Raw genomic sequence first — 25,324 nt, 5'->3', positions numbered from 1 at the left:
ATGTTTGTGTTTTAGAATCTGGTTGGTCAGGTAAACCATCAGAGAAAGATAAAAAACTTTATTGGACCTAAATTTAACCACATATGTAACAAAAAGAGAAAGGAAAAGTCCCCTTAAGTATACAGATCCTCAGATGGTTTGGTGTTCATGTTGATTAATGGAGAGACCACCCCTCTCCAGCCCACGCGACTGACTCGATCACGTCAACATGGTACCAACGGCATTCCTTGTTATGAATGTAATTATGAATGGTTGTACCTCTCATTTTGTTTATTTTCAATATCTGTCACAAAGATTTGTGTATTTGAGCTTGCAGGATTTATAAATTATGTTTTTATGTCCATTCTATCTAATATCAAACAATGTGAAACACAAAAATCAATATGGCCGATGGTATGCTAACTTGTGTGTGTGCATGATGTATTGATATTTACTTTGATTTTTTGGCCGCCTCTGTGGTCTAGTTGTAGAGCGTCCGCCCAGAGAGCAGAAGGTCTGGGATTCGATCCCCGGCCACATCATACCAAAAGACTTAAAAGATGGTACTTGTTGTTACCCTGTCTGGCACTCGGCATTAAGGGGCTAAAACAAGCAATGGTTGGCTCGGAGTATACTGTGTCTGAGTACAAGCAGCCACACACACACACACACACACACACACACACACACACACACACACACACACACACACACACACACACACACACACACACAAAGCGTACATGCACGTATAAGTGCAATAATCTTGGTCGTGACGTTAAACCCCATTTCGCCTCACTTCACCTCACTTTGATTTTGATTTTGGAGTTCAGATATGTTTGGTCAGGCAGTGTGAAACTCAAAAATAAATGTGGCCATGGGAATGCTAATTCATGTGATATTCAGGGTATTATTTCGTTATTGATATTTCAATGAAAGACTTTGGTTTGTCAAGTAAACAGTAAACACCCCCAATGTTATTTATGTTGACATGTGATGTGAGAGAGCCCACTAGTCACGTCATCCCCTGTGTGAAGTTCGTCAGCGGTGCGTCGTTGTGTCATGTGACACAGTGTCACACCCACAGGTGCAAACTGAGATAGGGACAGAAAGTAACAGGTAGTTGACTGTTCAGTGCATAACATTTACATCATTCTTGTTTCCATGGAAACTTGGGATTGAGAGTGGCTGTTCAAAACAAACAAAGTCAACAGGGGCTTTTTTAAGGCTTCAAAATGTTTGAATCACTTAAAGCTGCAACTGCATTACCAGTTTAAGAGATCTGACAACATCATTAAGACTAATTAACTTAAATGAGTGAGAGGTTTTATTCTGTCATCTATATATCCGAATGATAGCAATAATCACATTTAAATCATTGCAATGACATGACGAGGGTTAGAATGTATGTAAACCATAGTTTTACATGTTCTTGGTTTTAATATGTTCTTGGTATATATATATACCAAGAACATATTAAAACCAAGAACATGTAAAACCAAGAACATTTATAATCCAAGAACACATATAAACCAAGAACACATATAAACCAAGAACACATATAAACGTAGAACATTTATAATCCAAGAACACATATAAACCAAGAACACATAAACGTAGAACATTTATAATCCAAGAACACATTCAACCAAGAACACATTTAACCAAGAACAAGAAACCAAGAACATATATCATAATCATTCCTGCAGTGGTTCAGGTGAAAAAGTAAAACCCACATCTAGTATGCAAGTATTTAACCTTCTGTGCAGAACCGCTTTCAATCGTCCCCTGTTGACAAGACTTAGTCTCTGATACCCTGTCCCCAACTGATGAAAGCCCCTAATCACCGTTGCCGCCCACAGTTACCACATCAACTCCATTCAACACACACAATCCATTATAAAACCAACTAGCCTGCATGTTGATACAAGATTCTATCGACCAGCCTATAATCCCAATCTTACTTTACTGCTCGCAACTCCTAAGTCTTCACAAATATTATTCTGTCAGAATCGTTGACCATGAAGGTTTTTAATTCTTCACGGTCAGTGCTCCTATTGGGTCACTATTATCCTGTCAGACCATTTGACTGGACGTTACTGCGGGATTGAGTGTGGCCAATTTGTGGCCTTGATGACCGGGGGTGATAAATAATGGTGAAGAAGCCGCAGTGATGTTGCCTAACCCCTGGTATTACTCTGGGAGATTGGTTTATGCCCCAAGATGGCGCTGTGTTTAGTTTGGAGGCTGTGCTGCGGACCGATATTGACACTGAGTGACCATAGGTTTCTTTGCTGCTTCACAAAAAGGAATGTTTATTTACCAATTTCACTTCTAGTGTTAAATTAAGCGTCTGGAAATAGCAAATTGAAAATCAATATTTTGACTTCTAAGGAACACTATTTGATGTATTTTTTTTCAAATGTAATATTCACATGTCTGAGCTCCGTAGCAGGAGAATAAAGGCCTTGTAAGGCTTGTTTATAGCAGCTCAGTTGTCAGATTGTCTTACACCATTTCAACATCTGTCCATAAGTTTCTTAATAGCTATACTGAATGTTATATTATCAATAGGTAACACTGCCCTTATGATTTTGATATAATGTATAATGTCACAACGTTACTTTTAAACAGGAGTCATGACGGAGGCTTGTAACATGTCCATATTTAACCAAACAGAGTGGGTAGCCAGGTGGTTAAAGCGTTTGCTCATCACACCGAAGACCTAGGTTCAATTTCCCATGGGTACATTGTGTGAAGCCCATTTTGGGTGTTTTCTGCTGGAAGCGGTGTAAAACCATACTCACTCACTCATTTGACCAAACAAGAGCTTTAAGGAGGTCTTGGGCCTATGTTCAGACGATGTCTTGCTGTTGTCATTTGTGCTATGTTAGACGCTGAGGTGAAATGGGGTTTAACGTCGCATCCAAGATTATAGCACTTATGTAACGACTACGTGTGTGTGTGTGTGTGTGTGTGTGTGTGTGTGTGTGTGTGTGTGTGTGTGTGTGTGTGTGTGTGTGTGTGTGTGTGTGTGTGTGTGTGTGTGTGTGTGTGTGTGTGTGTGTGTGTGTGTGTGTGTGTGTGTGTGTGTGAATCCCGGACGGGACTCAACCCCCAAAAAAGTACAAGAATCTGTACTTTACTATGAAAGTGTTATCCCAAATATAACATTTGTTACAATCTAATATCTCTTGAATAAAAGTAATTCTTCATATATTAACCAACATGTATGGTATTTGCGTTTCTTTTGGCATTGAGTATATGTACAACTACAAAATACAACAAAGTCGTTATTTAACTGCAAGGTATTAACTATCATGACCACTACAAACACCTAGTACATGGACCCAGAGGGCTCTATCTTCTCTGATAGAACTTTACAGATGTTGTTCCTCCTAAACCAGGACATATTCAGATATATTTCTTTATTATTTTAGTTTTTCCAACCCAAGCTAGTTTATGAGTAAAACATCCATAAACATGACATGACATCAGTGTGGCCGTACTTCTCAGCTTCATCTGCTGGTGTAAACGATCTGATTCCTCCCCCATGATATAACTGTCATATCCAAGGTGATATAACGTCCGTATACCCTTCCTAGAGGGAGGTAGGGTCTAACAGCTAATTCAATTGGCTCTCACTGTAGGATCCTGTCATATATACCACGACCCCAGCACAGACACACAACCAAATTGCTTATGTGCCAATAAAATAAGGACCTGGCGCTGAGCACTGGTAAATGTCACAAGTATATTGCAGATGAAGGCTTGTTATGAAGTCCGGCAATTGTCGGTGGAATGATGTGCGTGGACTTCATGACAGTAGTGCCGGACATTAAGATAGTTTTTATTGGTTCTTCCCTATTAGTATATTGCATTTAGTTCCTGGACCGTGCATTATGGGATTGAATTATTCCATATTGATTCGCTGAGAAACTTGGTCTGTGGAGTGTGATTTCATCAGTGGGCAAATTTTCTTTTGATCTGTTATTTCTTATTTTTGTTTGAAATTGATGAAGATTGAGTGGTGTTTTTATCATGTCAACAGGACTTGTTCAGTGCCCACCAAAATAGATTCCATATCATGTGCTGCTGTTAGCCTTCATGAAACATCACTTGAATATTCTAGCATCCTGAATGCTTATTCTTTTGTAAATAAATTATCACATGATCATACCATCAGATTAGTGATAAATAAATAAAATAATATCTTTTAGGTTTCATATATACTTGATTAACACAGATATCCATCATTACCACCAAGTCCGGCAGTCATTTAGTTGGTGGAACGATGCCCTTACTTTAAACCCTTCGGACTAGTTGTCAAGACAGTAGTATTCATTAGCTGACCAATCAGGTCGGTGAGCTAGCAGCAAGCATGGTCATTGCTAGTGTCCTAATGACTATATTGTCATATTCACAGTAATAATAACACTTGGATGCCCAGTAGGCACTACCCTGCGTCCACTCTCTCGCAGCTGACCGCTTCCTGCCCCTGGTTGGAGGGTAATACATCCCCTGGATGTTCTGATTGAGTAATAAATTGCTGTGTGTTATGGCTGAAGGACCCACTTACACTGTTGAGAACATCATTAGTCTAATTTAGTAGGTTTAAGTAACAAGACTCATTCCTAGAGAAAATCACAGAATTAGGAATATTGTAAGCTCGAATGGTCAGTGGACATGAAGCCTATTCTAGTGTAAGGGTAGAGCAAAATATCTTGTCTCCATCTGACTTTATAAATAATTTGTGTGAGTCAAAAGTTGGTTTGAATATTTCTGGTTCTTCATCACCAAGTTTAGTAACCCTGACGATTCTTTGTTCATTACTTATATTTTGATCAATATTTAGATATTTCATATTGCAAAGACGTTTAGAAGATGACAATTTGTGGATACTTTTGCAATTGGGATATGATGATATGCATCAAAGTCGGCGAGCCTGACCATCCTGTTAGTCGCCTTTTACGACAAGCAATTTATTTTCATTTTAAAAGAAGATGAAAGTGTCATGGTAATATCGATACTGTTTGTATGGCAACTTCTCCAAACGATCTGCCATTGTCAGTTCCTATATGGACACTACTATAAGTGGAGTAGTACCGGTATATATCAGCACCCCTGGTCCACACTGTAAAACTGTTAAACGTGAAATATTTGGGATAACACTTTCTTAGTAAAGTACAGATTCTAGTACTTTTTGGGGTTGAGTCCCGTCCGATGGCTGAGTGGGCTAGATCGCTGACTTTGTGTGCTGGCGATTAGGTGCCTCACTCTGGCATAGTGGGTTCGATTCCCAGATGGGACTCAACCCCAAAAAGTACAAGAATCTGTACTTTACTAAGAAAGTGTTATCCCAATTATAACATTTGTTAAATTTGACCACTTTCTAAATGGCACTGTGTATTCATGTAAAACTGTCCTTCGGACGTCTTACAATTTTTGACTAAAATTGATTCTGCTGAAATATGACGTTATTATATATAGGAGTAAAAAATATGAGAAAATATGCAAGGGCAGATCCAGCATTTTTAAAAATGAGGGGTCGTAAAGCAAAATCGTCTCTCATTGGAGGGTTGGAGGTTGTCTACAACATGCTACAGTTTAGTTTTCATTTTGAATGGGTGGGTGGGGGGATCCTCACCCCCTAGACCCCCCTCTGGATCTGCCTATGATTCCTTTTTGAGATTTGATGTCAAGGACTATATAGCATGGCTTCCCTACTGATCCTGACCACAGAGCTTTGGTCTGTCCAATCATTGTCTGGGTTATTTATTCGGCCTCCAGACATTTGTATCAGTTGCCATCTTGTTTGATGTAGCCATCGGAAGGAAATGTACCTTCTGGGGGCGGGTATTACCAACAATTTGGGCATCGTGTTTTTCTCACCCCGTCTTTTATGTGAGATCCTACGCTCTGGATACTTGGGCAAATTGTTTTCCAATTTAGCTGGTATGGCTAACAGAAGACTATGCTCATTGTGGCATACATTTATCACCTCAAATGTATGTCTAGAGGGGATTAACGACCCCATGGTTTTCAATTCACAAAGGCAAGGTTCAAGTGTCCCTTCGTGTTCTCTGTTTATCCTTGTAACAAAAAAACACAAATAGAAAAAAAGTTTTATGTTGTGCATAAGCCGCCCAAAATAGATGACAAAAATACTATAATTTTATTGTCAACATATACAAATTTAACTTTATTTCAACTTACTAAAACTAATTTGTTGGTAAAAACCAAGTAAAGGTCCTGTGATAAGTGCCTTGTGTAGATAAAAGTGGCAAAACCATTGTTATAGTCATAGGAAATCTCTGCTAAAAGGAGAGTCCCTTGTATGATTCCATCCAAGTCATGAGCATCAGAGTATGTGTGAATCACTATCAGTTGGTGATTATACCAGGTGTTCGTGAAATGGAGCGCATACCCTGTCCCAACTGTAGCACCCATCACAAACACATGCAAAGGCAAGTCAATTGTTCACCTGAACAGACACAGTCATTGTATCCCTATTGCGTGGATTGATCCTCATGATACCGATCACTGGATTGTCTAGTCCAGATTGGATTATTTACAGACCGCCGTTATAATGCTGAACTATTGCTGCATATGGTGTTAAACAAACAAACAAGCAAATGTAAGATGTCATAACTTGTCGGGGCAGTCGGGTAGCTTAGTGGTTAAAGCATTCGCTCGTCACGCCGAAGACCCGGGTTCGATTCCCAACATGGGTACGGTGTGTGAAGTCAATTTCTGGTGTCCCCCCACCATGATATTGCTGAAAAATTGCTAAAAGTGGCATAAAACCATACTCACTCACTCATAACTTGTCCCTATTTGATGTTTTAGAAAGTATGAGATAAATAATTGAGTTCTACACAAGACAAACAATGAATGTAATTTAACTTAACAAGAAAACTCAAATGATTTTTAAAAAATAAGTTCATAGGATTTTATTCAGCTTAAAAATATTCCATTTTTTTTTTTCTATTTTGACCATTCAGCTTTCACATATAACTTTTATCCATAAGGGTAATGTTATGTTTTATTAGCAAATGACCTGTTTAACTCAAACCCTTTTACAAGGACTTGCAATGTGTGGTTGGCAAACAGTATATTCCAGTGTCTACCTGTTGGTCTATTCAGGGGGTCATGCTTGATCAACATCACAGGTGTAAACCCCCCTAGGGACTTCAGCCTGTTCAAACACTGAGTATAGTAATGCCTTTTTGTACATGTGACTTACCTTTACACACCTGTAATTAGGTTTACCTGTCAGGTGAGTGCTGTTGTCTGTTCATTGTCCTCTGTCAGGCAGGTATTGAGAGCTGGGTGATGTTTAACTTAGAAACAATGGAGTCTTTGATGTGTTGGCTGGGTGAAACCAGGTTGGATAACTGTGAAATTAAACACATTCCTTTGAACATGTCCTCGCTTGAGTAAATCTTGGTGTAGTGTCTGCATTTGTTGTACCCAGAAAGGTCATTCTGTTTTAACTTTTTTTTTTATTAAAATTGTTTTTGCTTACAATCACCATGTTGGAAAAGTTAACTTGTTCTGACTTCTATCAGTGCAATTGTTCCTAATTTAAATACAAATCAAAGTATACATACAAATCTGAATATAGACTTTCACAAGTCTCTAAGGCAATAGTTATTACTTTTAATAATAATAATAATAATAATAATATGATAATAATAATAAGATACTACTACTACTACTAATAATAATAATAGGGGCGGTCGGGTAGCCTAGTGGTTAAAGCGTTAGCTCGTCACGCCGAAGACCCGGGTTCGATTCCCGACATGGGTACAATGTGTGAAGCCCATTTCTGGTGTCCCCCGCCGTGATATTGCTGGAATATTGCTAAAAGCGGCGTAAAACCATACTCACTCACTCACTCACTAATAATAATAATCTGTCCTCATATCTAGACTTGGCTATCAGGAGAATAAAATTACTATAGAGCCCTGGAGCAAGGCTAATCAGAATATGAAGACAGTGTTTTCAATTACTTGTTGACCGGATAACAAACCATCCCAAAGTTGTGATTTTTTGTGTTAATTTTAAAATTTTAATTTCCTCCCCTTTTGCCACATTCACATCATGTTCATCTATTATTCAAGAACATATGTTCCTTGCAACTATCTATCAGAAATACAGTTGTTTTCATACAAGAGCAAGATGCTTGGCTGCTGAGTTCACTGTTTGATTACATCATTTGTCAGTGCCAGCATGTCAGGCAGCTTGACAGTCAGTTCAACATGTGATTACGATATTAAACACTGGGGTGTGAATTGGGCAATATATCATGCACAATGTTATCCTATCCTATGACTAAACACCAACACCCCAGGTAATACTTAGCAAGCTCTCCACCTCCCTGACACCGCAGTGCTGTAATACTTCTCCACAGCCAGTAATTACAGCCCTATAGAACCCCTCTGTGGAGGCGAAGGGTCACTTTACGCCACCCTGTTGATAGTGGTCATTATCACACAGCATGTTTGACCACTGGACACAGAGTTCTTTGTTAGTGTAGCTGGCCCTGATCAGACAGGCAGGGCTCTGGTGTTTATTTGTTATGGGGATGTAGATTCAGTAAGGGCACAACTGCTTTGTTGGTCACTCAGTGTCCAGTGTGGAGGCTCTGACCTGTGGGCTCAGGACGTTGTGTGGCTCTCATTAACTGAACCCTGTAATGTAACAGTATCTACACCTCAACACAAGGATGTCAGGAATCTAGGATACCCTTTAAGAAGCCGGGCAATGGTCAACAGATTGGACGACTGACCCAAGGGAATACTGAGATCATTGTGCTTGCCTCCGAAGGAATGGATACTCTGCAGTGTATCAGACTCCCTCCATCCACATCACATGTGGATCTATAAGCTGGGATAACTTTGAAAGCTGCTGTGTAAATGGTCAACACATTAGCTAACTGACCAGAGAATGGTGTTAGACGGAAGAAATTGACGTTCAGTGGTGTGGAACTTTAGAAGTGGAAGCTGTGATTGGTACAGCATGGATTGGTTACCAAGACAGAGGTGATAATTTGAAGATGCTGGTGTAATTAGATACTTGGCCTATTGGATGTACCCCTCTGCTTCCTGGTCACAGACTGATCAATCGTGGTGTTATTTCAGACCAGGCTCATGTAATTAACATGTTTGTTGGATAGCCTGGATGAAACAATCCTCATCACATGTCTAGACGTAGATGATTTTTGCAGAATCTGGTGAGGTACTGGCAGCTCTGAGATGTTGGCTGACATGTTTATTGGATAATTGGAGTGGATGTGAAGCAGTGGTTCTCACATCAGAGGTGTTGAATGGGAGGAATCAGTCAACGGATACACCTTTACTACACTGGGACTTGATAATATCTGCAGATTCCGAGAACCAGAGTCGTTTGTTCACCTTTACATCAAAAGGACTGTAAAACTCCCAAGAAAGATATGTCACTATTATCTATAAAGTGTATCTAAACATTATTTTAAACAGTGTGCTCAAAACAGGGCCAAACAGAAATATTCATGAGAATACAAACTGGTAAGTGTATTTGGATTATTCTATTTCTTTATGAGTTAAGTTAGGAGTTTGTACAGTTTAGTGTTATGATATAATCAGAGCTACAGATATAAAGCAGCGTTTTTGAGTAAAATACCCCCCCCCCCCCCCCAAAAAAAAAATAATAAATAAATAAATTAAAAAAATAAGAAATGCTAAAACCCAATTACTTTCAATAAACTTGTGTACAGAAATGCATGCATTAAATGAAAAAATCAAATGTATAAAAACAGCACATGTAAATGCGTTTTGAGCATGTGTACAACAGAGCTAATTTCCGGAACTCATTTACAAGCTAATTTACCTTCCGAGTCAGGTCTATATTTAGAACAGTTATATACATCTGAAACATTATTTCATATTTTTTTTAAATCTTAAAATCTTAACTCATTTTGGGGGAAAAACCAATAGAGTGATGAATATATGAGTGAAAAAATATTGGTTACCCAATAAAAAATGTAATAACCCAATTAAAATAGAAACTTTCGAGTAAAAACTCAATTGCTCTAAAACTTCTCGGGCTCTGTATACTACCAGGTAGTTATTCAGCTGTTTTCCAGAATAATTACCAGGAGTAAGACCCATGAAATTCTGGGGTAGAATAGGTCTTCAGTATGAGTTAAGTCAAATGCTGATACAGTTTAAGTGTCATGTCAAAATACCAAGTAGTTTTTAGCTGTGTTCTGGAGTGAGCACCAAGAGTAAACTCTACCCTTGTACAGTAGAATGACCAGTAGAATAACAAGTAGAATAACCAGTAGAATGACCAGTAGAATGACCAGGAGAGACTTGCCCTGTCGTCTCTATCAGTCTGCTTTCAGGCCAGTAATGTTTGTTATGTTTTGAGACCATCATGTCCTCCTCTTCCTCCACGGCTAAGGGAGGTAAACAAACATGTGCTGATGACAAGAGTGGTTAATCTAAACAAATGCCACGACAGGTATTGTGTGTGCCTCTTAAACAGCCACCTGAGGAGGGATAACGAGTTTACTTAACAATACACACAATCTGCTGAGCATGTCTGGACTCTTCTGAGACCAGTGCATATTCACTTGGCAATACACACCGAATATATTGGAGGTGTTGACAGCTATCTTGCAGATTTAATTACCTGGTTTTACGGTGGACTGGGGCACATGGTGTACATCTGTTTCAGAAGAGGTAGGCACAGTGACCCATTGTTCTTGTAATTGTGAGCATGTGACCGTGGCATGAAAGAAGGCTGTGGGTGAGGTATTGTTTTTGTTGTATAAGTCAGGGTGCTGTTCTCAACCATGTTTATTTATGTATACATATGATCTTTAGGTGAAACTCAACATCTTGGTCTTATAATAAGAAAACATAAAACTTATTGGATAACTTCTTCTGGTTTAAGGGGCGGTCGAGTAGCCTAGTGGTTAAAAGCGTTCGCTCGTCACGCCGAAGACCCGGGTTCGATTCCCGACATGGGTACAATGTGTGAAGCCCATTTCTGGTGTCCCCCGCCGTGATATTGCTGGAATATTGCTAAAAGCGGCGTAAAACCCTACTCACTCACTCACTCTTCTGGTTTATTGCATTTAGTGATGTTTCGATGTAGATTTTCTTATTTACTCACCAACTTCTAGAATGTCAAGTATGTTTAATATTTGTATGTATGGGATACAGCAGGGTGCTGTTCTACACCCTATTGGTTTATGTTTATGTAAATATTCTGCCATTAGGATGTCTTTGAAAGCATTTAGTTCACTTAAACTGGATGTTGTATAATGTTTCTAATTCTCAACATAGACATTTCATCAAGTGAGTATTTCCTTTTAAATTATCTGTTATGGAAGTATAGATCATCTACATCAGTAGAATGATGGTTAGGTGTGTCATCTGGGTTGGCTTGTCCCTGTTGTGTTGTCCGCTGTGTTGTCCGCTGTGCGTGACAGGGGATGGTCCATCACAGCAACTGTCACACAGGCCGTGTCAAACTTCCTCATCTGTGCCATATTTAAGATCTATGCATAAAAATAGAAAAACACCTCTCCACCATGTCCACAATTCTGTATGACAAGAGTGATGACTTCTACTTTCCAATAGTCAACTTTCTGTATATGTGTTGAGCAATATTCCATCAACTCCAGCCTGCTCTTCCCAAGATTTCAAAAAGCGTAATTTGACTCTTGCTCAAAAGTTTGATCAGGGTTTCAACATGTGAGGTCATTTATGCTTTTATGGTAGACACTTGAAGGACATTCCTATATTTGATGCTTGTTCCACTGATACACTTCTGGTAAGCGCCAGTAAACATGACGAGTCCAGTGATTTTTTTCTCCTCATCTCATCTCGCAAGTACAACAAAATACTTAGGAAAATGATTGATAACATTTATATCTTCCCATATCTAACCACGAATATATATCAATATTTATAACCAAATGTTATGTATACATTTTTCTAATGCTATGTGTACTGTACAAATGGCGAGACTATAATAAACAATTTTAAGTGGTCACTACCAACTCCATAATGGTGATCTTGCCTTGACCCCAGGCGCTGTAGATGGAGGCTCCAGCCTGCGTCCACTTCCTGAAAACAGGGCTATTTGCCTGCTACTGACCTTTACCCTTCACTGTTGGACATACACTTAACATGGCCCTGTGAAGTCCCACCGGCCATTATGAACACTGGGACCTTGAACGAAAACGTATTGACCACCCACTGACCAAAAAATAAAGTGTAATATTAAAATATCAATACAAACACGACAGGGAGCTGAATAAGAATATTAATAAATATATTAATTAATTGAAAAGTAAATATAGGATATATGTCTGAATATTAATAAATATATTAACTAATTTAGAAATAAATGTAGGTAGTGTTAAAAATATGTAGTTCAATTTGTAATGCCATTTCTATCTTCATGTTGCATAGCAACCACAGAAGAAGGGGGTCAGAATGGAAAAGAATTTATTTGCGTTTTTTTTATCCTTGGCTATAAATGTTTGCCCAGACATAAGAAAATATCCGATTAATTAACTATAAAAATATTTGTCTTTCTCAAAAACTGGAATCAGGAAATAACACATGGCAGAAAAACGAATGGATACATCACCCTGAGGAACAAATTTGCTTAGTTGATCAATGGGTCTCCTGAAGCAGGTTACATCCACACCAGCATCCTTGTTGTATGAGTCCCTGTGTGTCAGCACCCACTGTCCGGGACTCAGAACAAGAGAGGCAATCACTGTATCATTGCTCCAATATTTACAATTTTTAATATTCTATAGATAAATGTTCCAGACAGGACATGATTGGAAGTTTCTTTTGTTCGAAAAATTATCGCAGTATTCATGATAATACCTTAGAGGGCGGACGTATATAGTTATACCAAGGAATTCCGTCCATCTGTCCGCCTGCCCTTCTATCAGTCCTTCTGTCTGTCCCTCCTACCAAAGACTTTTTTCGGTGACCTATAACTTGAAGACTACTTCAAAGATTCTTTACCAATTTGGGTTACAGTTTCTCTGCCAATAAGAGAGGTGCAGAGCAAAGTTTTATTTCATTATTTGGATTTTCCAAAAGAAACCAAGCTTTTTTTCAAATTTTTTTACTTATACATTTGTGTGACCTATAACTAGAAAACCGCTGCATGGATTATTTTCAAAGTTAGGGACCAGTTTCCATACTAATAGGAGAGGTGCAGTGCAAAGTTTGATTTTGATATGTGTTTTTTTCAGAAAAAATATGATGTTTTTGATGTTGTGCTTTTTTCCTTTTTTACACATTTGTGCGACCTATAGTTCGAAAACTACTTCATGGATTCTTTTCCAACAGTTTCTTTACCTATAGGAGAGATGCAGTGCAAAAAGAATTTTCTGAGAAAATATTGCTTTTTCCATGTTTAGAACTTAGAAATATGTTGGGAGTCGAAATCGGGGGAATTAGTGAGCCCAGCTCACTTTTTGTCTTGTTTGAACATCAATGACATATCAAGTCTTTGAAAGGCATTTAGACGTGATACACCTGGTGAAGGAGTAAGCATGTACTCCAAAACACTCTGTTCCTCATAATAAAGAAGTTGTCATCCATAAATTCTCTCCCTTATCAACGACATACATTGCAAACCAGAATTTAGTGAAGGAATAATATTGTACATTTTTCCCTCGGCATGCAGTTTATTTATTCACCATATACAAGCCTTGCACATGTGCAATATGGCCCCACATTACGTGTCCACATTAAACATGTATCCCTTTAATTTATTAGTGAAGGAAGTACACACATATTATGCTGGAACAGTGTGCATTACTTCCCATAAACACCTAACTGAAAACCATTGAGTGTTAAAGTGTTATCATGGATATCTAGTGGTCAGATAAGTGGCAATGCTTCCTTGAGACAAACAAAACACTTTGTACAGGGCACAGTGTTGCTGTTTAGGACAAGCGAGCTACACTGAGGCAGAACATGGTAACGTTACACAGGTGCATGTGACAAGCTGGGCGTGTATCAATATGCAGCTATTGTAGTCGACATATGACCTTTGTAAATTACTCTATACTATAAACTATAGACTGTAATTCTCCGAGATTGGCACACGGTCAGGCTGACACAGGGGAAATGAGGAGTGTTGCTGGTAGGTGCCAAGTCAGTTTGCAACGTCACAGTTTGAAGGAGTGCTTTAAATTTCAAGTGTATTTAACAAAACAACTCTCTAGACATTGATGCTTGATTTGGCTTAGGTGATGTGTGCTGAACAACAGGTTTGGTGAATATGAATTATTATTTGCTACTGTTTATTATGACATTATACATTCCATGTTTACACTATTTCTCTAGATATGTGATAATAATTTTGCAACTAGCCTAGCCACAAAAATATACTGTGCATATGATTTTATCTTACATGTTGCCTGGCGATGTATATATACAATGCACAAAATGGAGATCATATGCACAGTTTCTTTTTGTGCTTGGTATATTTGGTTATGAAGACAGTTGACATGGATTTAAACTTTTTTATTTTTTCAATGTGATGTTTTAGTTCAGATGCTACCAAAACATCAGATTGAAAGATTAAAGTTCAAAGGTCAACACTGTTGTCATTGATATTACAGTTTCTATTATGCAAAATGGTTGACAACAATAATCTGGACTATAGACAGACTGATTTATGCTTTATGCAAAACTCCATGGCAAATAGGCAAATACATGTTTCTGAAACAAAGAGATAGTTATGTTAAGAGGACACTACTATCTATTCTGACTTGTAACAGAAGCTCTGATGGCATTATCTGTCACATGTAATCTCTGTTAGGAAAATAGTATGTAATTGTTTGATTGACAAGTTCCTGTCTCTGAGAGCAAAAGGTGTGAATATGTGATTTCATCACATTACATCAAAATGTAAATCTGTGCAGAGGGGCATATTTTAGCCCAGGACTGATATGTCACTGTCATTTCGTTTGACCTTCTGTGACTTTGAATTCAGAACATGAACCTGTAGTTATTTTGAAGTATTTCAGGGATAGTGAACGATGTTATGCTTTTGTTGCTCTGTGCTATTACATCTTGTGAGTTCACTCTGATAGAGATTTGATATTGTCTAAGGTAAAACTAATAATGTTATTACAGATGTTTTAATCATCTTTTTCAAACAGTATTTATTTCCACTTGGTACAGTGAAAATGGATTGATAAACAGGCAGAGCCAATATAAATATCTCTCCACGACAAAGTTTGAACAAGCAGCAGTAATATTTATGCTATACAGTAGTATAAACTTGATATTAAGTCACATGTGGTACGTCAAAGGTAATCAGTTGTTGGTGAGATGTATATTAGAGTGCATGTTAATCATTTTATCAGGGAGTAGCAAAAAGATGTCCCTCATAATGGCCATAGAGTTGTCCATTTTGCAACCTTGAAAGTTGTTTTTTCTCAGGAACGCTTTTATGCCCCAACTTCATATCATCCATACTCAAATATGTGATTATGTTTTTTAAACTGTATGCTACTTTGAAAGGTATGTTATTCCTATTTCAGTTTATACATAAATAGAACACACAAAAATCTGTATCTTCATCAAGTGAATGCAACAAATTGCTTCTTTTTTTCTTTTTTGGCTGATGCACATTAGAAATGGTCAGGACCAGGATTTAAAAAAGGGGGGTGTCCAAAAAAAAGGGGGTGGGGTGTCCACTTGGACCACATGTGACAGACCCGAGAAGGGCCAGGGTAGAATAGGTCTTCAGCAACCCATGCATGATGTAAAAGGCGACCATCCTTGTCGTAACAGACGGCTATGCTTGTCGTAATAGGCGACTAACGGGATCAGGTGGTCAGGCTCGCTGACTTGGTTTGATGCATGTCATCAATCCCAGTTGCAGGCTCGATTATTTACAGACCGCCGTCATATAGCTGGACTATTGCTGAGTGTGGTGTGAAACAACAAACAAACATACATGCCCCTTATCTTTCTTCTTTATCTCCCATTCCTCCAAGTAACCATGGTAACCTGCTCCATGTTTACATAACCATCATATTCTACAAAACAATAAACAACTTGGCTTGGCCTCCAAGTAGATAAGACCATGCAGAACGCTAAACATGGTAAACATTGCGTATTTCACAATGAATCTGTACCATCAATCAAGAACATTGATTTGAGTGGGGCTCCACTGACACCCATGGAGGAATGCAGGAGTTGTATAGTCCTCTGTGTAATCCCATGTAATTCACCTGCCCCCAGCTGGGAGCTTCAGCTGGGCCCATTGTTTCTCGAACAATCAAGACAAAGGCGGGACAAATACCACAATCACCTGGCAGCTTTAACCACTTCCTCAATTCTCACCTGGAGATAAAGGCCGTTACATGGCTGTCAATCAAAGTGTTACCTGAATCTTATGTGTAGATGACTGCAAACCACAGTCTTATATAGTGTTTGAGAGCAAGGATTCAGAAATGACTTGAAGATTTGGGTGTACAAGTATTTTACACAATGAAAGGCATGTGGTTTATATGTTAAATGTGATCTTTTCTGTGAGAAAACTAGTTATGTACAGTTTAATTGGTATTATCATTTTAAAGTAGATTATGTCTTTTAATTAATATTTTAATTAATATTTTAAAAATTTATCCTTGAGTGAAAATGCTCAAAAGTATGTTTCAAAATGTATGTCTCCGAGGGTAATTTAAACAAGAACAATCCTTTACTCAAAATGTTTCTCTTGTCTAATTGGGCACTTCTCCATGTTTGTACTTAAGGTATTTGATAAATATATGTGAAAACCAAGATAAATATATGTGAAAACCAAGATAAATATATGTGAAAACCAAGATAAATATATATGTGAAAACCAAGATAAATATATGTGAAAACCAAGATAAATATATGTGAAAACCAAGATAAATATATATGTGAAAACCAAGATAAATATATGTGAAAACCAAGATAAATATATGTGAAAACCAAGATAAATATATATGTGAAAACCAAGATAAATATATGTGAAAACCAAGATAAATATATGTGAAAACCAAGATAAATATATGTGAAAGCCAAGGATCTCCCTGTTTGGTTCTGTTAATCATCAAAAGTTTTTCACCAATATTTTAAGGAAGAATTTGTATCTGTGAGGAAGCTTTGATATAACACCTTGGTGAAATTCCTTCAAGTGCAGATCGTGTTTTGAGAATGTATTTCCTTGGTCGTTGTTGATTCATACAACACTGGGTTGTTGACAACATAAGCCTAACCTGTGGATCTAGCAGCCCTGTATTTGGATGTCTGGTTAATGTTAATACAACATTTAGTTACTGCACGTTTAAATGTTTTCACAAGTGGGCAATATTTTTGCCTAATATTATTTATGTTTTTCTGAAAGATAAAGAGACGTAAATTTGTTTCGTTCAGACAAATATGATGAGAGATGAAAGTAAATGTGATGTATCTAAGAGTGATGCTGGTATGATCAGAATGCTGGTTGTCATGCGTGATGCAGTGGGTCGTATGTACTGGTGTTTTGGAGTTATCACATTTTCTGTGATATACCATGTAGGTTTGATTAGGAACATTGCATATTTTCTTTGCTGATTTTCTAATGGGTGAGTGGGTGAGTGAGTGAGTGAGGCTGCAGTTCCAGCACTATTCCAGCTGTATCATGTCTTCCTCTAAATAATCATGGGCAGTCAGGTAGCCTAGTGGTTAAAGCGTTTGCTCGTCACGCCGAAGGCCCGGGTTTGATTCCCAACATGGGTTCCATTTCTGGTGTACCCCGCCGTGATATTGCTAGAATATTGCTAAAAGCGACGAAAAACATAATATACTTGCTCACTCTAAATAATCAAGTTTGGACCAGACAAACCAACGACGGAAAATGCAAACAACCATTCACATCATGAGGATAAGATTACACATGATCACCCTAAGTCGAACACACACACACACACACACACACACACACACACACACACACACACACACACACACACACACCCGCCGCCATTTCTTTCAGTCCAATAGCAAACATGGGGTAGTAGGGACTAGTTCGACCTTCATATTATAATTTCCCCTTCTTTTTCATTATTTTGTGTTAGCAAAGTCACTGACCAACTAAAAAAATAATCCTAGTTTTTTTGATGGAATGACCAGATTGAACAATACTCTTTTTTAACAGATGAGCTAAATTCTACTTTTATACACTGAAAAATGAATAAATCAGTTATAAATAAAAGCCACAATACTCTTTCCATTATCATAAGCTTAATACAGTAATACCTACACTCTTGTGTGAGGAAACTAACACCACATTTTCAGTATTTGTATGAAATATCATAAAGGTAGGACCTATTTATGTTTCCGCATTCAACGTAATAAGCGCCCACGGCAATATTTGCTGATACATATATTGGCTTGAGAACAATCCCAATTAGCACCCCTTCTGCTTGATCAATGTTCACAAGACTTATTTATTTGTGTATAATACGCACTCGTGTTATATGCACCCTTAATTATGGGCAATTAAATTCTGGAAAATAAATCTGTCGTGTATGATACACACATACTTTTCTTTTGTATCATTTCAGGCTGTCAGCATAAACCACGAAATTTACGATCTTTCAACTCTGGTTTTTTTACCTTACCAAAATTATATTCTAATAAGGGCACCCTATTTCTAAGTGCCCAGGGTACTTATTACATCAAATACAGTATATGTAATTAAATTATTAACACATGTCCTACCATAGAAAGGTGTGTTTTTAATGTCCATGTTATTGTTCAGTTCCTGGGCAGAGTTTAATAATATGGCAAGGCCTGCTGAGTATATTGTTGAATGTTAGAAGTTTGTCCGAGTTATAAATGTTAAATGTTTTTGTTTTCTTTCAGGTCCAGGGCATAACCATGACCTTCATACAAGGTCGTCTGGCGGCAGCAGTGGCGGCAGTCGCAGCAGCACACATAGCGACATCATCAACCAGCTCGGAGAGGCGGGCGATGTACGACAGTATCTCACAGTTGATGTAAGTTGTAGGCATCATATAATTCAAGACATAAATCGGGGGTAGAATAGGTCTTTAGCAACCCATGCTTGTCATGAAAGGTGGCTATGCTTGTCTAAGAGGCGACTAACGGGATCAGGTGGTCAGGCTTGCTAACTTGGTTGATGCATGTCATCAGATCCAAATTGTGTGGATCGATGCTCATGATGTCAATCACTGGAGTGCAGACTCAATTTTTTACAGACCGCCGTCATCTAAACGGAATATTGCTCTGCAGTGTTAAGCAACAAACAAACATTAACACCAATGATCAGTCTCTAATATCGGCAGAAACAGATTCCATAGGGCATAATAGCAAAACAATGATCAAAATTATATGAAACGATCACTGATTGACTCCAGGTCCTGTCACAACAGTTCTAAATGTCTTGGTGCAAGGAAAATATTGCATGATGGGAGTAGTGTCAGTCATAGATTTGTGAGATGAGATCCTGGCCAAGTCCGTGTACACAACAACATAGATCATGAAGGGACATAACCATGTTGTAGATGAATTCCATGTTCTTATGATTTGTGACCAGTATTCTAGAGCAAGAAGAAACCCTTTCCCCAAGCGTCTCGTTACCCCTCCCTCTATTGAGAATTTTATAAGACTTATGTCAGCTGAAAACGAATAAATTATAAAAAGCTTAGGTAAGTTTCTCTTCCAAGTCATGAACATTCGAACGGAAACACAGTGTTCGGTAAATCATTATTAAATCTACTCTGCATGCGAATATATATACAGTATATTTCCATGCCATTATGGGCCGGTGGCCTGAAGTACCGAATAAATTTGTCTGTCTGTCTGTCTGCCTGACAACATAGATCTGAACTCCTGCTTTCAACCATTGGTTTGTTATGCCCTGGACTTACAGTATACAGGCTGGAATCAGTCTGACCAGCATAAAACAACATTCACTCACCCACAAATTGGCACCAACGCTTGCTAAATGTTATCGTTTATGCTGGCTTGTAATTCTTACAGAGGATGATTTAAGACATAAAAAATTCATCTGTTTTACATTCGTAGATTTATGTAAGTAAGAATAAAATGTCTGAATGAAATGAAAAGTGAGCTATTTTAGTTTTGAAGCATGGCTTAACTCATCATATTTGACAGGGAAGCAGATATCTTGTGATCTGCGGAAACTGTAAATTACCAAGGGATATATATAGCATCGTAATGTCATACTGTGTGGCTGCTGAAATCCTGTTGTGTCATCTTTATCACGAGGACAGTGTGATGATGTGTCACTTTAGGAAACTTCTTGGGGGAGGGAACAAAAATGTATGTTCACAGTCATTTTGTATGCTTATTTGTTGTTTTAGAAACAACAAACAATATAATAACCACTGACCTGAGAGAAAGTAAGGGACTAGTAATCCAGACACTTATTTCTTACAAGGTTTCTTAGTCAGGATAAGTTATATGCCGGCCGGCAGGAAACATAATGAAATCAGATACCTTCTCAGTGTTTACCTAAGGTTAATTTCCACCAAACAAACTTTACTGCCTTGTGAAACCATGACCGCCTAGTGAAACCATGACTGCCTTGTGAAACCATGACTGCCTTGTGAAACCATGACCACATAGTGAAACCATGACCGCCTAGTGAAACCTTGACCATCTAGTGAAACCATGAATGCCTTGTGAAACCATGACCACATAGTGAAACCATGACCGCCTAGTGAAATGATGACCCTCTAGTGAAACCATGACTGCCTTGTGAAACCATGACTTCCTTGTGAAACCATGACCACCTAGTGAAACCAGGACCCTCTAGTGAAACCATGACTGCCTTGTGAAACCATGACCCTCTAGTGAAACCATGAGTGCCTTGTGAAACCATGACCACATAGTGAAACCATGACCCTCTAGTGAAACCATGACCACCTAGTGAAACCATGACTGCCTAGTGAAACCGAAACCGCCTAGTGAAACCATGACTGCCTTGTGAATACATGACCGCCTTGTGAAACCATGACCGCCTAGTGAAACCATGACCGCCTAGTGAAACCATGACTGCCTTGTGAAACCATGACCACATAGTGAAACCATGACTGCCTTGTGAAACCATGACTGCCTTGTGAAACCATGACCGCCCAGTGAAACCATGACTGCCTTGTGAAACCATGACTGCCTTGTGAAACCATGACCACATAGTGAAACCATGACCGCCTAGTGAAACCATGACTGCCTTGTGAAACCATGACCACATAGTGAAACCATGAGTGCCTTGTGAAACCATGACCACCTAGTGAAACCATGACTGCCTTGTGAAACCATGACTGCCTAGTGAAACCATGACTGCCTTGTGAAACCATGACCACATAGTGAAACCATGACTGCCTTGTGCAATCATGACTGCCTAGTGAAACCATGACTGCCTTGTGAAACCATGACTGCCTAGTGAAACCATGACTGCCTTGTGAAACCATGACCACCTAGTGAAACCATGAGTGCCTTATGAAACCATGACTGCCTTGTGAAACCATGACTGCCTTGTGAAACCATGACCGCCTAGTGAAACCATGAGTGCCTTGTGAAACCATGACTGCCTAGTGAAACCATGACTGCCTTATGAAACCATGACCACATGGTGAAACCAAAAAGAAACCCTGTTAGCTTATCCTGAGCAACATATGATTATAGTGGGCAGGCAGGTTTTGGTCAGGGCTGGCAAGTATTTCAGCTAGCCAGTCCTGTGGTCTGGCTGAATTTTTTGGGAGTTTCATACCCTGATAATAACACTAATATAGTCCAAAGTGCACCCAGTTCTTTATGTGTAGGTGCCCACCGATGCCCTCTGTGTCTGCAGCAGGAAGTAGACGTCCTGCTCTGTGTCAGTGTTTCAGTAGGTCGTCCAGCGTGGTGGGGGGGGGGGGGAGTGTAGCAAGGATTAACTCATTCAGGCTGACGCTGATAAGAGGGATTTACAGGTAGTCAGGCTTGTCGAGGTAATGGTAGAGAACCGGTCCCCGACTTGCCAAGTTTTAATGGTGACTGAATGCCTTGTTTAGATATGTATACTAAAAAGAAGTTAAAGAACATCCCACAACAAATAAACTGTAGTAATATGAAAGAAACAAGTGTTCTTAACTAGTTGTATATATTATTGCCCAAAACAAATTGTTTGTCATAGTCATTGTATTTTTTATGTTGTCCACTTAGCTGCAGTGTTGATATGTTTTTGTGAGTATTAGTGTACAATCTTTATAAATGTTAATGGAAGGTTTGGTCTTGTACTACATCTACATGTGTTACTGCTTGTTGAAAGCAATTTGTATGTGGTCACAGAAGACAGATTTGTATATGGACTGTTTGAATAATATTTATTCATGTATGTTCAATTTTCATCATAAAAATACAATCATTCCTAATCGTGGAAAGGGGTAGAAACAAACTTGCATGTGTCCTGTATAAAGCAAATAAGTACCCATCTAGAGACACACTCATTTAGTTTTATTACTGATAAAGCATAAAATGCAACTATATTAATGGACATCATACAACCCCTCAGTTAAGGACAATTTATTTTTTATATTAAAAGGAACATAATTAGTGACATAGAAAATGCTATTACTGACATTGTAATACGAACACCTCTTTGCAAACACCTGATAGTAACACCGCTTAAGACACAATCGCAATCGTACAACAGACCCAGATTTTAGTAGAGATTTCTTTCTTAGAAATAAAGCGAAAAAACCCTTTGCATATCCAATAGAATTCTCGATAGTACGATTCCGACTGTATCATGAGCAAGTGTTTATGTATCACTATCAAATAGTGATGATACCTGGTGTTCGCAAAAAGGTGAGCATATCCTGCCCCACTGGTGGCAACACATGCACAGGCAAGTCAATTATTCACCTGAAAAAACGTGGAAACATGGTACAAATCAAAATAGGGAATTGCATCAGACATTTTTGTCACTGATGCATCAAATTTGGAAATGTCCTCCACATGTCTACCATAAAACCTTTTGAGAGCTTTACTGAGGCCTTGGATGTTGTAAACTTGATCAAATTTTATGACACTCTTTGAAATCTTGGTAGAAAGAGCGTGCTCGATTGTATCTCAAAAGTTGTGAAATGTAAACACCTAAGGCTGGAGCCTCTGGATTATTGCTTGACATGAGGGGAAAGTTGACTAGTGGAAAGTTGAAGTCATCCTCTTGTCCATACAGTCTTGTGGAGAGTGTTTTGGCACTCTGAATCTTTATGCGTTGATCTTAATATGAAGCAGATGAGGTTTTCTCACTGGTCTCCGTTATTTGCAGTTCAGGTGGGTAAATCAGTGGAAGGGAACTGGCTATCTGATTGTTATTAAGCAATATGATATCATCAATATACCTGATAGAAATTCCTTTATGACCAAAGAAAATGATTCTTGACCATGGAGAGAAAATCCTGTTTATTTTGTCTGTTGTTCAATGCCAAACTCAGCATTTTCCAGCTATGTGATGGGTCTGTAAATAATCAGACAATCCAGTGATTGACATCATGAGCATTGATCCAGGCAATTGGGATATAATGTATGCAATCAACAATGTCATGTGGCCGACCACGTGATCCATTTAGTTGCCTTTAACAAGCAGCAAAGGTTGCTGGGGATCTTTATTATGAGGAATCCCCACAGATCCTCTTTGACCAGAGAAAAAAACTAATTGATGACCATAGAAAGAAACTAATTGATGATCACACAAAGAAAATCCTTTTTGACCATAGAAAGGAAATGCTTGATGGAAATAGAAAGAAATTACTTCTTGGACACAGAAAGTAACTTAAGGACAGTAGAAACCAAATTGAAAGAAACCCTTCAATAACAGATTTGAATGCCGTGCAAAGTGTTGAGGATTAGATCTACGTGGTAATGAGTGGTCTGTATGTGCAGTGGTGTGAAGTGTATTGATCTGGCAGAAGGGCAGGTCACAACAACCTAGGGGGGACTGACATGGAGAGGGAAGGGGAGGGAGGAGGGGGGGGGGGGGGGATCAATGCTTGTACCCAATGTCCTGGTAATATTCTGTAACATGCAATGTAGAAAGGATCTTTGCAGATTCGATTATGTGATATTGTCTTTAAGAACTACTGCAGTGAACTACAAAGTATTATGCCTTCTGGTGGCCAGGTAGTGAGATAGAAAGGTTTAACAAGAGCATCTATATTGCAGATGGGATGCAAATGAGATACATATGGCTTCCCACAATTCAAGTTCGACAACCTTTTATTTAATTACTCAGTCAAAATCCCAAGATTCAGTTGCAAATGAAAATAGATTTACTGAGTTACCTCCCTTTGGTTTCAGTGGAACAACTGTGATGTGTCTGTTCCTGGTAAAGTCTGGGGTCGTCAGCGTAACAGTAGAAATAGCTTGATTGTCCTGTTAGACTGTCTGACAATGTGAATGCTTTGATCAATCACCCAGTGTCTCCAAGTGTCCCTGATTGCTGCTACCCCACGCAACTGGTATTACCTCCACGGGGAAGCCGGGCTTCACGTCTGACAGCGTTACTTTAAGCTAAAGACAAAAGTAACCGCATAATATGCTCTGAGCCGCTCTCTCATACACATCAAAGACCGATGGTTCAATCTGTAAGATGTCATAATTAAACATATTTGTATATTGAACACTGGCCATGATTCCTACTTCTAAGGATAAGGCAGGCTCATTGGATGACGGAGAACCTCATAGGATCACCAGATATGTCTTCTGCAAGATATGAGCAAAACATGTTCAATTGGTTTCAGATGTATTCATACAAAGAAAAGCAGATGCCCTTTTAAAAACCTGACTGCTGTAAAATATAGAGGTAAAAGAACTGATGTTTTAATTATAGGCTCATGCGATGTTTTTTGCCAGAGTGTTTCTGAGGACATGGACTGTGTAGCAAAGGACAATACAAACATGTGATGACATTCTTCTCCGATCTGAAGATTGACATTTACATGATACAGAGGACTGGCATGAAGATGCCGGATTATTAGTTTACTACAGTTCAATGTTTTTTTTGACATTTCGACATGGTCCTTATCATTAGCATTATAAGGATTTATGATCAAATGTTATTCTTGGTTTTTAGTGGGTGAGTGTTTCGTAAGGGAATCTGCATTGTGGTTTCTGCTACAGATATCTGAAGATGACGGCGGCGAGAGTGACACTGGCAGTATAAACACCATGACAGAGTCGGAGTCTCAGCTGTCTTATGGCAGACAGGTCGGCGCCATCAGGAAGGCAGGGTGAGTGTTTCGGTCTGC

At 38.7% G+C, this 25,324-nt stretch overlaps 1 protein-coding gene across 11 annotated transcripts in view; it reads left to right on the top strand.

Moving 5' to 3' along the window:
• LOC124111827 overlaps positions 1–25,324 on the top strand; it is a 229,313-nt gene that overhangs the window by 171,721 nt on the left and 32,268 nt on the right. For 10 of the 11 annotated variants that reach the window (XM_048384512.1, XM_048384511.1, XM_048384508.1 and 7 more), the window contains 2 exons: positions 18,909–19,042; positions 25,197–25,306. In XM_048384512.1, the coding sequence (XP_048240469.1) occupies positions 18,909–19,042; positions 25,197–25,306 (244 nt within the window). Of the gene's footprint in view, positions 1–14,047; positions 14,158–18,908; positions 19,043–25,196; positions 25,307–25,324 lie in introns of those variants that run through there. The other variant, XM_046471666.2, reaches the window with a different exon arrangement.

Source organism: Haliotis rufescens, unplaced genomic scaffold (assembly GCF_023055435.1).
Source record: "Haliotis rufescens isolate VD_foot unplaced genomic scaffold, xgHalRufe1.0.p SCAF_5, whole genome shotgun sequence".
NCBI classification, from domain to species: Eukaryota; Metazoa; Mollusca; class Gastropoda; order Lepetellida; family Haliotidae; genus Haliotis; species Haliotis rufescens.
The sequence above is the reverse complement of the archived record's forward strand: the minus strand, read 5'-3'. Positions and strand labels throughout refer to the sequence as shown.